At 48.3% G+C, this 15526-nt stretch overlaps 1 protein-coding gene across 2 annotated transcripts in view; it reads left to right on the top strand.

Annotated features, from left to right (window-relative positions):
- The first annotated feature begins 202 nt into the window (after positions 1–202).
- Positions 203–15526, top strand: part of MRS2 (magnesium transporter MRS2) — a 327025-nt gene continuing 311701 nt past the window's right edge. The window contains exon 1 of one of the 2 annotated variants that reach the window (XM_069613570.1): positions 203–272. Coding sequence is in view for 1 of the 2 variants with exons in the window: in XM_069613569.1 (XP_069469670.1) it covers positions 7073–7346 (274 nt within the window). In the remaining variant the exon portion in view is untranslated. Of the gene's footprint in view, positions 273–7043; positions 7347–15526 lie in introns of those variants that run through there. The other variant, XM_069613569.1, reaches the window with a different exon arrangement.

Raw genomic sequence — 15526 nt, 5'->3', positions numbered from 1 at the left:
AACAGTCATAGTGTATTATCCCATTACTGAAAAAGAACACTTAATAGCTTTTCAGTGGACAGGGCGTCCAACACCGGGAAGGAGGGAGGAGGAGCGGCGTCCATCCCAGCTGGGATGATGAAAAAAAAAGGGGGAGCCCCAACAGCGATTGTCCCTGGCCGCAGCCCTCTGAGTGGTGTGTTTGTGCGGCCGGGGTGGGAGTTTGCCCACGCCCCCCCCCCTGTTGTGACCTTTGCCGTTGCAGTGAAGCAGCTGCTGCAGGGAAGATGGAGGTGAGTGCCCGCCCCCTTCCCGTGGTGGAGAAATGGGAAGATAGGGACCCTTCTGACGGACCCTCCCTGGCCGCGGCCCTCTGTGAAGAGTATGCTCGTGTGGCCAGGGGAGGGTTGGCCTGCAGCATCCTATGCCATGAAGGGAATGCAGCATCGAACGGCTGCAGCTGGGGACCTCAAGTGAAGAGAGAGAGAGGTGAGTGCCTGCCCCCCCTCCTGCCCACCATGCAGCAACGTTGAGCCCTAAGAAGTCTCCAGCTGGCCGCCCGCCCGAGCCCTCATGAAGATCCTGGGCTAGGTGGCAAGATGAAGAAGTTGCTCCGAGTCGGAGCATGGATGCACAAGGGCTGCCTGCTGTAACGGGCATGGCAGGCAGCACTCCGTTGTGGTGGTGGCCCCATTGAAGTGGGGCTGGACTGACGGCACTGGTGGCACAGTAGCTCTGTGTCGGAGCTAAAGTTGAAAGGTGGTCTGAGGTCGGACCAATGCAACAGAAACACCTGAGCCGCCGGAGGTGAAAGTTAAGACCGATTGCCCAGGATGGATCCTCCCGTGCCGCCCTGTGGTGAAAGAAATAGAGGCAAGCGAGTGCCAGTGCCATGATGTGGGGAGTGCTCTGTGCCTGCAGTCTAAGAGCAGCGAGAGCCCCATCCACATGTACGTCAGCAGCCCAGGTGGCTCAGTGACAGTGGGCACACGGATCTATAATGCAATGCAGGACAAGCTGAACCCCACCTGCATGTGGTATGGGGCAGGTGGCCAGCATGGAGTTTCTGCATCTCGCTGCACGGTCTGTGGGACAGAGCCACCAGAAAGAGCACCTTTCTGATGTATCCAACTCACGTCATCCTGGCTCAGCAACCCCTCCAGCGCCAGCACCAGGACAGTTCATGAAAGTCATAGTTACACGGCTCAAACATTTCTCGCCTCCCTCAAAGAGTCCTCCAGAAGATTGCAGAGTGTTTGTCCAAGTCCAAGGGCATCCCCAGAAAACTGGCTTTTGCCTCTCGCACATCCATCTTTGCCTCCAGAAATAAGATCAATGTTACAGTAGAAGAGTGTGGGAATCAACCAACCAGGCACATACTTGGCAAAGTAGTGAAATAAAATGCTGTATTGGAGCAGGGGAAATTTTAGGAGAAGTCGGCTGCCTGTACCGTGTGGCAACAGGGGGCAGTGCTTTCCTGCTCAGTGCCGCATCAGCAAATCCCATGCAGTGACCCTGGTGGCCGCGGGCAGTGTGTGTGCCATATCTTCATTGTGCTGTCCATCGCACCCTCTGGTAATTGAGCATCGGATGCCAGAGGGTTTCTGCAAAAAATAAAATAAAGCAACACCCTGTTGAAAAAAACTGGGAGGTGCTGCTAAGGCAACCAAAGGAACCTTAACTGCAGCTGCATGGTCCCATACGGTCTTCATCCAGACATCCAGACACGGAGCCTGATATGCTAGTTGATAAATTCAATGAAACTATGAACTCAGCCCTTGATCACATAGCACCGCTCAAATTACGGACTAGTAAACCGAAAAAACATCTCAACTCATGGTTCACCCCCCACCTAAAAAATCTCAGGTTAACCAAAAGAAAACTAGAATCCAAATGGAGACTTACTCCTACAGTTGAAAACAAACTAAACCTTGCAAAGATATCATCCCAATACAAAAAAGACATCCTACTAGCCAAACAGGAAACATACAATACCAGAATATCCCAATCTAAATCAAGTGTCAGAGAACTGTTCAGTATCTTGAAAGAGCTGGAAACACCCATCATTCCCCAAGAAAACTGCACCAAGGACAAAAAATGGTGCTCAGACATTCAATCTGCCCTTATCAACAAAGTAGTCAACTTACAAACCAAAATCGCCCTAAAAAAAGCATCTCTCACACCTCAGGACGCCCCAACCCCAGCACCCCTACTTAAAGCTAAACAAATAACACGTTTCTGCTTCTCCAAGGTTTCTACCATTGAAGTCGAAAAAGTGATCCTGGGACTTAAACTGTCCAACTGTAAAGGTGACCAATGCCCTGCCCAATTAATTAAGGATGCTGCAAGAGAATTATCGCCATTCGTAGCTAAACTCATCAACTCATCCTTCACTACCGGCATTGTACCGAAAAATCTTAAAGAGTCGTGGGTCTTGCCACTCCTAAAGAAGCAAACCCTCGACCCTGCCATTCCTACCAATTTTAGGCCTATCACGACTGTGCCCTTTCTTCTAAAAATTTTAGACAAAGTGGCATACATGCAAATACAACATTTCCTTGAATCCAACCACCTGCTCGGAACCCGCCAATCTGGATTCCGTCCCCAGCATGGTACAGAGACTGCCCTTATCGATCTCAAGGCCCAAATAGATCAATGTAGGGAGAATGGCCAAGCAGCCTTACTCCTCTTGCTAGACCTCACAGCAGCGTTCGATTTAGTCGACCATACAGTCTTATGCAGCCACCTAGACTCTGCTGCTCACTTCTCTGAAGAGGCCATATTATGGATCAAATCCTTCCTGAATAACCGTACCATGAGAGTCTTCTCTCCATCAGCCTCAGCTGACCCGATCCCTATAACGTGCGGTGTACCCCAGGGATCCTGTTTATCACCAACCCTCTATAACATTTTCACAAAGCCGCTCTTTGACGAAATGGATCATCTGGGTATCGCCTACACCAACTATGCAGACGATACCCAGATCCTCCTTCCGCTTTCAGGAGATTACGTCGTGGATCTGGCTTTAGTGAATAAAATTTACAGCATCGTTCAGGCATGGATGGCCACACACGGCTTATGCCTGAACGACGACAAAACTGAGCTCATAATCCTAGGCACCCCGACATACATAACTAAACTCAACACTGACTATGCCAGCTTCATTATCGATGGGAACAATATCAAAGTAGCAAAGGAAGTCAAGACCCTAGGCTTTTACCTTGACGCCACCTTAAACTTTGGCAAACAAGTCAACTCTCTAGCCTCTTCCACAGCATATACTTGCAAACTCATTAGAGCCAGCAAGCAATTCCTCTCTACAGACAGCTGCATTACGCTTGCCAGAGCCCTTATTCTGTCCAAACTGGACTACTGTAATGGTCTTTACATTGGGGCTAACAAACAGACTATCCAAAAAATCCAGGTCCTACAGAATAATGCCTTGAGAGCCGCGCTTAAGATCAACAGGAAAGAGCATATCTCCTCTATAAGAAGAGAATATAAATGGCTATCCACTCAGGACAAAATCCAACTTAAAATTGCCTCCCTTACTCACAAGTGCCTCAATAACATGGCACCACCCTACCTCATGGACAGGCTACACTTAAGAACTTCACTTAGACCAACAAGAATGGTCAATGCAAATTGCCTCTATGTCCCTCGCTTTAAACGTGCCACTATTGGAGGACATAGCTTCGCAGTCAAAGCAGCACAGCTTTGGAACTCCCTACCACATGACATAAGAGAACCCCAGCCCTTTGCGAAATTTAGGCAGAATTTGACCAAGTGGCTGAGAGCTAATGACATCTAACTAATCCGACCTGCTTGACCTGACTGTCCCTACTAGCTTTCCACCTGCATGCCCCAGTTCTGATACCACTTTCTGTATTTTACTCCATTGTATATTACTGTACCTATTCCACTGTATATCACCTCCACATTGTGAATATTCCTGTACCTTGATCACCTCCTGTCTCGACCTTGCTCCAACCCTGCTCATTCTTGCTTATTGTATACTGCATTATGACCATGCACATGTACCTGTATATATTTTATTTATGGCAGAATGTATTATGTTTATGTAATTGTACCTGTAACAAAGCTGAGCATATTCTTGTCTTGTGCGCCCTGATGCTCCAGGGCCTGGCGCGCCCTACAAATAATAAACTAAACTAAACTAAACTAGCTAAACATGCAAGCATAGTTAGGTGAAAGGCATCGAAGAAGTCCTAGGATCCCTGTGCTGCCCCTCAAGGGTTGACCACGTCCAGATGCCCCACACTGAGGTCCCTTTGGTGAATCCCAGAGATTGGCCAGCATCTTTCCAAATGGCCTTTCTCGTGACACACCTCGAATGTGTAGTCGGTAGCAGTGCCAGCTACGGGAGGTGAGGCGGGGTGTCGGTTTGGTTCTGACACCAGGCCTTTGTGCACGGCACCGGTGGGACGAAGACTAGAGGTAGCAGGACACACTATCTCTGAGAGTGTCATGGGAAGGAATGAGTACCAGAGGCCAGGAGCAAGAGGTAGAAGATCTCCAGGTGCAGCACGAGAAGCACCAAAGCCTCAATAAGAAAGAGCATGTGCCCTGCCAAAATCACCCAAGGGATGGGAGAAGGCAAGAAGGCAAGAACATTGCTGAGAACGGCCTGTTTTTTTCTACTCATGAGAGGGTATGTAATGACACAAGAAAGGTAGCAGGAAATGCCCTATACTGCCAAGGAGTGAATAGCAGGACAGGCCAGGGGAAACAGTTTGTGCCCGGTCAACCTAATCCATGCATCCTTCCACATGTGGGTGAGCATGCAGTCTGGCGAAAGTGATACTTTCCATCCTGTCTCTGCAATTGTGGACGTTATTCAGCCCCGGCAAACAAAGCAGCAACTCCGAAGTGGAAACCAACACTGGAAGAAGGTGCATGCCATGCCATTGCACAGACCGGTGGCACTGAAGTGAAGGAGTGTTGCTGTTTCGTTAGTGCAGAGTGAGGTGAGCCATGTTGGAGCAGGACGAGAGGCGAAGACTGGCCCGGCGCAGACTAAAGATCCTGGGTACCGTGCAGTGAATTGGGGAGCTCCTGTGATCTGAGCTCCGAGGACAAGAAGGCATGGGAGTTTCGAAGTCACATGTCCATGCATCAACCAGATCCTGGTTTGGAGTCCCCACATGGTGTGTATGCACAATCCAATGGAGGTGATGGTTGCCACCTCACCTCCACAAGCATGTGCACGGACAAGCAGGTGTCCTAGAGAGAGGGAGAAACTGGAATAGTAAGTGGCCCTGACACCTGGCCATGAGTGTCACCCGACCGGGCCCTCCAATGATGGCCCAGAAACATGTCGCCCTGGGTGCAATTCCTGCCAGCCCCGAGCTTGCATGTCACCAGCTCAACTGTTCAGCCTGGAATAAGGACTGGTCATTAATGCTGCTCCAACAACAGCAGTGGCTCCCCCCTAGGGGAGGAAAAGAAATGGCCCATGCACCCCGTCACCTGTGTCTGGCCAACTAACGTCATGCAGCCCTGACACCCGTTATCAGGAAGAAGTGCAACGAGGAAGTGAGGGTTGCAGCTCCGCAAGAGTGCTTGTGCGCCCTCCTGTGCCACTGCAGTAGTGACACTCCTGCCTGCAAGAGTGTGACTGAGGAGAAGGGGTGTGAGTAACATGCTGTCACCCCATGCCCTGTCAACATCATGTGGTACCAGCTAAATGCCCTGCTGTCAGCGTCTCGCTGCATGCCATAACATCAAGGGACTAAGCCAATGTGGCCACTGGTGTCCCCAGGTGCGGCTTTGCTGGATTCTGTGAACTGTAATACCGATGGACCTGGACCCATGGAAATAAATATCCCAAACAGACGTTGGTGGAAAGTGAACTGGTTTCCAGCAGTCCTGAAATTGCTCAACGAGGACTCTGCAAACACATGTTTTGATGCTGAGAGCCTGCACATTAGTTATATGCTTAAAGTGGTTCCGGTAAAGGACAGCTAGGTGAAGCAGTGATCTCGCTGTGTGTAGGAGTGGGCACATGGTGCCAGCAGCTAACAATGGCGTCATTCAGTGGTTGTAGTTTCCACACCTCAGGTTAATAAAGGGTTTTGAAACATGAGGTTGGGCTGTCAACATTTCACCGACGGTTCACCAATCGCGACTGTCACCCGTGAGTTGTATGTATAGTGTGTCCACGACCATGTGAGCTCTGTGTGTGTGGCCGTGGCATATCCTAGTTGTTGTTGATCCTAGTATTTGAAAATGGCACAAATAATGTTGTTTGTAATGGGGGGAGGGGATTGTCTAGGTTTAGGAATAGTTGTTTGTTTGTTATGAAAAAGGAGGAGTGTGGTGTGTGACCCTCCCACGAGTGTTGCCCCTTTAAGGGGATGTATCCCTCCCTTTGTGTATTGCCCTTTTCGAGCTAATAAATGGGGGATCTGCGGACACGTAGACAGAGCGGCTGCAAAATCCAGAAGAGGAGCAACTGAGTCCTTGTCTTATTTGCCCTGATGCCATGGGACATTTGTGCCAGGACGGTACGTGGCAGAGGGCCGCACGGTCAGGGGCGTGGCTGGCTAAGCCCCCATCCGCTAATGGTGCTGGCACACGATAGCACCAGGGGGCCTGCCAGATTTCCAGGGCAGGCCCCAACCCCTCACAGGCACTGGCCTGTTGTGTGCTCATGGTTGCAGCACTATGGGGGGGGGCTGCTGAATGTCAATGGCAGGCCATCCAACATAAGCACCCCACTGCCTGCCTGTCCTGTACTAATACGCAGTTATTTGTGTCCATTGACTTAAACAGGATTCCCCTGCCAAACATACCTGATTCACAGAGTGGAGAGTCAATAGGTTGAGAGTTAGGGGCTAAAATACGATTGTTGTTCTTAATAAACACTAAACCATAAAGTTATGTCACTCGGACCTTTTAAAATATAAGCGTCCAAATCTAGATCTAATACTGAAAAAATAAATGAGGGCACGTTTTTAGGTTTATTACATCGGGAAAATTGAAATCTGTGGCTATTTCAAGATGGCCGCTACGTTCACATTCTTTGTGACATAGCTCTATTAGAACGCCGTGGCTAGGAGTTAAGGGTTCGATGTTTTCGTCCTTTGTTGATGTCTATGTTTCTTCACCTGTGTTTGAGTTGTGTTTCGCTACTGAGGGTGACACACTTGCTGGGAGCGCCCCCCAGTTGGGGGGGTCGATGGAGTTTACACGGCTGCTAGGACGCAGCAACTGCCTTCTCTTAGCGAGGCTGGTCCCGCAGATGCTCTGGGGCTCAGGGCTACGTTGCTACCGCAGTATGGCAGCCGGAAACTGGGGACCGGCAGCTCAACACATGGAGCCAAGGAGTTGCTGCTGTCATCGAGGTGTGTGTTCCTACGATAATGAACAAGTATTCGCATCCAATCGGGGAAAAGGTGCTAGTTACGCGATTGGTTCTAATCTGCTATCTAGCTTTAGGTCTATTATAGTAGGAACATGCATTGTACAGGACCCGAAATACAAAGTAAAACCAGATCTGGCTTTACTACTCGTATGTGATTAAAAATGACTTGAAATCTTCAGTCAGTGCTTTTCCTGTGCCTTGCGTTGATTCACTAGCTTCAGTTTAAGTGCTTCCTAGTACGACTCCCTACGAGTTGCTTGGTCGACCCATGGCTGTTTGGTGACATGTAAAAGCACTGAATATGCAACATGGTTTGTTTCGTGTGCATCCCACAAGTCACAGCAGCTTTAACTCACACGCCTTCATACTTAAATAACACTAAAGAACAACATAGCTATGGGGTTGGAAGGGTCGGGGAGGAGAGGGGGTTGTTAAGAGCTTGTATATTAAGACAACATGACAGCAGTAGTGTATATATGTCCTAAAGAATGCACGTTGTTGTTTAATAAAGCTTTCGCCAAGCATTGCACGTTTTAACTTTACTACGCTGCCAAATGCTAGCGCAAGTCTTTGAAGAACTTATTTATTAGTGGTTAAAATTGTTGCAGGGCTCCCTTTCTCAATAAACTGACCAGGATTTTAAGAGTACAGAGTGTTCGTTTTTTTTCTTTCTTATTTGTGTATAATTGTAACATTGACAATTTTTACAAAATTCATACATCGTGAGCTTGTAGTTCCTCCAACGTTGGTAGTAAATCCTTCTTGACAGTTGTCCCTCGGTCAGTTTCTTAAAACCTTTTTTTGCAGTATCTAGCTTGATCCCTGAATATGTCCCTTTCTCTCTTTTTTGCTTTGCCATCGAGGTCGAGACTGTAAGATCTTAGCAGTTGCAATGTGTTCTCGCAACACATGATCCTGTCCACCAGGTCTCTTCCTCGAGAGTGTGTGACTCTTGCCAATGATGTTTCAAATAGGTGATTCTCTCTTTTGCAGTTACTGGGCATGACAATGGAAGATGTCGCACATTCTCGACTTGGGTCGTTTCCTTGCAGTAACGACACGTGTTGCTAGAGGAATGGCTTCTAGTGGCTAAGATCTCGTTGCTTTTCAAGACATTCATTCATACTCTTAAAAATATTGTACGCAGCACTTTATCTGGAAACTTCTTTAGATATTTTAATATCTCGTCCACTTTTTGGGTGTTCGTGGGCAGTCAGTTTGTATTTATTCGATATATCCAACATCTTGATCTAATCCCAGATTTTAAATTTAATTTTCACTTTGTCCGGTATGCGCTCCAGTTCCTCTTGTGAGCTTCCAATAGTCGTGAGTAGGCCCAGGTTTTTGTTGAGCTATGTTGTCAGCATCTGGTTTTTCCCGTTCGTCATTTCATTATGAATAATTTCCAGAATCTTTGGACGCGGCTTTCTTCGGATTTTCCCGAAGAATAGTAAGCTGTTTCTGTCTATCACTGATTTTAGTGAAGACAAACTGAGTTCCCTTCTGATTACGGTCACGGGAGTTGAAGATGGAAGTTTTAGGATCTTGCGCCAGAATGGGCCCTCCAGTTTGTTCCAAAGATTAACTGGGAGTTGTAGCATCGCTTCTGCACCATAGGTAATTTCTGGTATAACCTTGGCTTTGTAAAAGTTAATCATTATCAGTAGTGAAAATTTGCCAAATTCTCTGTCCAGAATTGACGCTTGCGTTGCTTGTGTGCTGGTTCTGGCGTAAAGAGACTCCTGCATTGACATTTCGACTTTGCTTTGATTGATTTTTAACTCCCATATAGGTGAAGTTAGGAACTGTTTCCAGACTCTGTGAGTTGATGTACCTATGTAAATTTTCCGCCTTTTTGGAGGTTTTCTCTATGATCAGGATCTTAGTTTTATTTGTGTTTGTGTCCAGGTCGTTTTATTTGTTTAAATGTAACAGGAGGCTCTTTAGCTGACGCTGTAGGCCAATTGCTGTCTGGTCCAGAAGGATGATTGTCCTCCGTATAGAGGAGTCTTGTGATCTTTGCCTCACCTATGGTCGGCGGGATGGAGCGAGTGTCATTTTCCATGTCCACTATGTCTGCCATATATGCGTTGTATAATGCTAGCGCGAGGGTACACCCCTGTTTTAACCCTCTGTTGGTCTCTATGGGGTTAGACAAGTGGCCTCCTGCATTAAGCCGCACTCTCATGGAAGTGTTTGAGTAAAGCTCTATTTTATTTTAAAATTTGTTTATTGGCATTTTTAGATAGAAACATTTCACAGTGTTACTGGTCAGGTACTTTGTTCAGAGTATCTTACATATTCACTGCGATTATACCTTACTTTTAAGTAAAATAACATACATGCAACAAATTAACATTAACTGTCTCCTTACAAGTGGTGGGTGATGGTTGGCAAATTTTCGGGGGGGGCGGGTGGTCTGTCTTCGGGGGAGTGGGAGGAATCGTTCCTGTTGTAGTCCGAGGTTATAGGGGTCTAGTATCTAGTGATCTGTCCTCTTATGTGGTTCGAGAGGACAATCGGGTGTGTTGTTCAAGGGGGTTTATCATCGGAGGATCGGAACAGTTTAGACATGGTGTCCTTCCATGCCGCTAGGGCCATGCTCGAGTCTTCAGTGGATCTAGTTACACTGTCCTCCCATGCTCTCGTTTCGGCGTTTGCCCATCTTTCCAATTCTTTACGCCATACTTTATAGTTCGGTCCTGCGGGCTTTTTCCAGGCCATGGCGATAGTCCTCTTGGCAGTTATGCACAGCAAGTCCATTAATTTTACAGCATGTTTGAGTTTGGCCAGCCTGGGATACCTGCCTAGGAGGCATTCAGCTGGATTCCATTTATATCTCGTAACTTCCGCTTCTTCGCAGGTCTGTTTCACTTTCGACCAGAGGTTCTGTGCCCTGTTACAATTCCATAACATGTGGATCAGGTCTGCCCCATCCGCCCCGCACCAGGTGCATTGTGCCTGAGCGGTTTTGTTAAACATTGCCATTTTTCTTGGGGGTTAAGTAGGTGCGGTATAGTACGTTTATCTGTATTAGTCGAAACCTCTGGTTCCTAGAGATCTCCTTTGGGAACGACAGTGCTCTAAGCCATTCATTTTCGGACATCTCTTGTCCCATGTCTGTTTCCCAGCGGGTCCTTAGTGTTGCACTACGAGGGTTGCGGGTGTCTCTTAGGAGATTATATATTTGAGACACTGCCCCCCCACACCCCTTCATTCAGGTTATATAGTAATGTCACAAAGGGGTCCGCCTCAGGTTCTTCTGGCCAGGTGGTCCATCTCGTGCGAGCTATGTTGCGGATCCTTTGGTACCACAGGAATTGGCCGGCGTGAATGTCTTCCACCTCCTGCAACTCGGTGAACTCCCCGAGTATGCCATCTGTGTATAGATCACCCCAAGTATATAACCCTTTCTTTTCCCAGAGCCTGATGTTGTGTAGGTTGGTGTCTGATTTACAGAGCCCAGAAATTGTTGGCACTTCTTGGGAGTATGGCTGTTTCAAGCGCAAGACCGTTGTGGTTCTGTGCCATATCTTCCTGCCTAGGGTTGCCAGAAATGGTGGTCTGTGCAGCAGTGTCCGAGGGGCCCAGATTAATTCTTTCAATCGAAATGGGGCAATCATGGCTTGTAGTAGGGGGGTCTCTGAGGTGGTTTTATCCGCTAGCCACTTGGACACATAGCTCATCTGGGCTGCAAGATAATACTTTTCTAGACTTGGCAGTTGGATCCCACCTTGATTGTATGGTAGGACTAAGGCGTACAGGGCCACACGGTGTCTGCCTCTTCCCCATAGGAATTCTTTAATTATTGTATCAAGAAGTTGGAAAAAGGGTTTAGTGATGTAGAAGTGCACATTTTGGAATCAATACAGTAATCTAGGGAGAATAATCATCTTAACTATCGAGGCCCTTCATAGCATGGATAATGGAAGCTTTGCCCAGAATCTTATGGATTTACGTAATGTAGGTACTGCAGCCTTTGTGTTGTGCTCATGCATCAGCTCCGAGGTGTGCATTATCCGGATCCCAAGATAACGAAAAGAAGCTGTCTGCCACTTGACACCCACCGGGGGGAGTCCTTCAGCATCTTTGTTTTTTAGGCCTGCCAGAGGAAACGAGCAGGATTTAGTTTTGCTAAATTGTATGCCAGAGACTTTGGCATAGTTGTCGAGGACTTCCAGTATTGTCGGCACACAGATAGGGGTTGTTAACATATATCAAAACATCATCTGCGTATAGTGAGATGATATGATCGATTCCTGCTAGTCTGATCCCTGCATCAAAAAACTGTTGCCTAAAATAAATCGCTATGGGTTCCAATCCTAGGACATAGAGCATAGGGGAGAGTGGGCAGCCCTGCCTAGTACCCCTCTGAATGTCCCATGCCTCGGACACATATTTCCCAGATTTCAGCCTAGCCCTTGGTTTATTGTAAAGAATCTTGACCCATCTAATGAATCTCTGGCCGACCCCAAATCCCTCCAGAACCGCTACCAGCCATTCCCAATATATGGAGTCAAATGCCTTAATGGCGTCTAAGGATATTAGTGCCAGTCGTTCGTCACATGTGTTGGTTTGGGCTATGATGTGCTGAAGCCTGCGCACATTTAAGGAGGTGTTGCGGCCAGGTATAAAACCGTTCTGGTCCGCATGTACTATGTCTCCTATCACTTTGGATAACCGCTGTGCTAGGATTGTCGACAGTATTTTAACGTCATAATTAAGCATAGCAAGCTGGTGATAGGAGTCGCATCTGTCTGGGGGTTTATTGGGCTTGAGCATCGGGATCACTAGGGTTTCTCTCATGCTATCTGGTAGAATACCCATTTCATATGTTTCCGAGAACTTGGTGTAGTAGGGGCGTCAGGGAGGGTTCGAATGCTTTGTAGAACTCGGGGCGGGGGGGGAGCCCATCACATCCCAGGGTTTTACATGTGGCTAGGGATCGGATAGCTTCTGTTATGTCTTCCGGAGTGATGTCAGAGTCCAATGCCTCAGACTTTTCAGGCGACAGTTTGGGTAGACCTATTTCCTCTATGGTGTCTGCAATTTATTCTTGTGGGATTTTGTCTGTATGGGAGTATAGTTGTGCATAATAACGTTTAAAGGTGTCATTGATGCTCTACTGGGTTTTGTGCTCCGTACCGTGTTCGTCTCGTAGTATTGTGGTCATATGTCTGGGGTGTTCTCTTTTGCAGAGCCAGGCCAGCAGCCGGCCGGGTTTATCGTCTTCCGCATGTTTTCTATCGGTTATAGCGCTAAAATCAAATTTGGCCAATCTGTTCCACGCCCCAGTACAGTCCTCTCTGAGAGTTTTAAGATCCGCCTCCCTCTTCGGGGTGTCTACCGGGGTGGCCTCTAGTCTCAGGATCTCGCGTTCTTTCTGGTCAAGTTCACCTTGTAGTATTTTCCTGATGCCCCCTGCTTTTGCAATGACTTCTCCCCGCGTAACTACCTTTAAGGCATCCCAAAGTGTGCTTATGTGTTCAACACTACCAGAGTTTTCTGTTATATAATTCTCTATGGATTCTTGTAACTCCTCCCTGAAGATCGGGTCTTTCAAGGCCTCAGCAGGCATCCTCCACATGGGGATGGGTGGTCTGTGACTGTTGTGGTGCCAGTCCAACAGAAGTGGGGAATGGTCAGAGATAGTCCTCCCTAAATATTGCGTGCCCCCTATTTGAGGCAGATGTTCCTTACTCGCGAAGAAATAATCTAGCCTCGTATGGAGTTTATGGGGGGATGAGTAGTACGAATAGGCTCTCTCGTCCGGGTGTAGTTCCTGCCATGCGTCTGTCAGGTCTAGTTCCCTGACCAGGGTGGCTAGGGACATGGTGGCAGCGGAGGGGCCTTTCACTGGAGGCCAGGATCTATCCAACTCTGCGTCATGGACGCAGTTAAAGTCGCCACCACATAGAAAAAAGCCATCTCTAAATTGCACCATCTTGGCACCCAGTGCTTTTAGGTGAGCTGGGATATTGTTGTTGGGGAAATATGAATTCACTATGCAAATCTCACTTTGTTCGAAAGTGCCCCATATTATTAGGTATCTTCCTTCTGGGTCCTTTTCCATTCTTTTCAGGTGGAATGGTACTTGGGGGTTGAGACAGGTGTAAACCCCTCTGGCGTATTTGGAGTAGGGGGCTCCAAAGCCCTGTCCCCCCCAGTGTTCCCCGAGTTTTGCATTCGTTTCGTATCGCTGGTGCAGTGAATCTCCAGTAGTAGGGCACTGTCCACTCTTTTCCTGCGTAAGTAGGATTTGATCCTATTCCTACGGAGATACGTGCCCAGGCCTCTCACATTCCAAGTTAGTACCTTTTAATGTGCATAGCCATCTTGGTTTCGGGGGAGATTCGGGAGACTTTCGCTTCTCCCAGAAGTGTTTGTGGTCATGTTTAGGGCTCCAATGTCACTTCTAAATCGGGGATTCCAACCCGTCCAGACCACCGTTCCGGGCCACCAGCCCTTCGGTTGCATTCTGCGGTTTGGAGACTTACTAACTTTTTTAACTACCATTCTGTGGAATGGATCGATTAAAAAAAAAAAAAAAAAGAAAAACCCAGGAAACTGCCCCCAGCAGTCGTTTCAAACTCACGACGCTCGGGGGTTCCCGAGCCTTCCAGTCCTCTCCAGGTCTTTCGGTTCAGGCGGTGTGTAGGTGTTTTGCCTACACCGTTTCGGTTGGGGGGGGTCATCGGCAGTCTTACGATTGGGCCTCCAGTTTCCTGCCCAATTGTGGTGTTCCTTTGATGCGGCACTGGGTTTGATCACGATATTTAGCAGCTTGTGCGGTTCCAGTTCACAGATTCAGCGTTTGCTGCTTTTCATCAGTTCCTCGGTGTCTCCCGCGAGGTTATTGTGTTCGAGCCATAGGTTTGCTGCAGCTGGGGTCTCTAGGAAAATGGCCTTTCCCTTGTAAAGTATTTTGAGTCTTGCTGGGTACAGAAGCATGTATTTAAGGTTAAGTTTCCGCAGCCTGGCCTTTATTGGTATGAAAGAGTTTCTTGCTCGTTGCACCACGGGGGTGTAATCGGGATACATGATTATTGACGCGCCATTTCTTTTGATCTCACCTCCCTCTCTCGAGAACCTCGGTATTGTCTCCCGGTCCCTAAAGTTCAATATTTTCGCAATCATTGGTCTAGGGTAAGACCCGGGGGGTGGTCGCTGCTGGAGGGATCTATGGGCCTGCTCCACAGAGAACCCTTTGGTGAAATTGCCTGCCCCGATTTCCTGCAACAGCAGTGATTCTATAAACTCGGTGGGGTCCGAGCCCTCCATGTCTTCCCGAATCCCCAGTATTCGGACGTTATTACGTCGGGCTCGGCCTTCTGCATCTTCGGAGCGTGCCTCTAATCAAGCCACTGTTGTTTCCAGCTCTTTAACTTTCGCCTTTAGCTCCTGTGTGGTCTCTGAAGTTTCCTGTAGGGTGGCTTCTGTGTTGGTGACTCTTTCGGCCAGGTTGCGGGCATCTTGCCTCATAAATTGCATGTCCGATTTTATTTCTCCTCTCATATCCTCAACGGATGTTCTCAGTTCTGCCATTTCCTGGAGGATCTGAGGGTCACGAGGGTCAACCGCCGGGGATAGTGACTCTGCTGAGATGTTTTCCTCCTGTGGTGTCTGTTGCTTTGGTCGGGTTGTGGTGAAAGAGTCCATCGTTACAGTTCTGGACCTATTCTTGGGGGGAGACATTTCACCGCACAAGGGTTCCAGTTCCGTGCAGCGTGATGCTCGCTTTAGCTTGTGGTCAGCGGCCTTATTCTGTTTTGGGGAGCCCCCGTCTAGGGGTCTCCGCAGCTGTAAGGTTGGATCTTGCTCTGATCCACCTTCTCCCCAACTGATCATATATAGTGACTAGGCAGAGCAATGGCGCAGTTTTTAGCCGTGTCCAAGGTGATTCAGGGCCCCACTGTGGCGCAATGCCCAGGCTGCTGTCCGTGAGCTACACAAGGCGGGTAGTTGCCGCCAGCCAACGGATGGTGAGGTGGGGCGGTGAGCTCTTGTGTAGGGGGTAGCCACTTACTTCTTTACGGCTTCTGGTGGGCTCACAGGTGTTGCCTGGTCCGAGTTCCTGGATCCGTGTGCTTCGTGATTGGTATTTCGTCCGCTATGTGGACTCTCAGCCACTCTGAGCAGTCTACATATCTAGATCCTCCA

This window comes from Ambystoma mexicanum, chromosome 5p (assembly GCF_040938575.1).
Source record: "Ambystoma mexicanum isolate Mex_15411 chromosome 5p, UKY_AmexF1_1, whole genome shotgun sequence".
In the NCBI taxonomy this organism is placed as follows: Eukaryota; Metazoa; Chordata; class Amphibia; order Caudata; family Ambystomatidae; genus Ambystoma; species Ambystoma mexicanum.
Note: the sequence above shows the minus strand (reverse complement) of the source record. Positions and strands in the feature narration are given on the sequence as shown.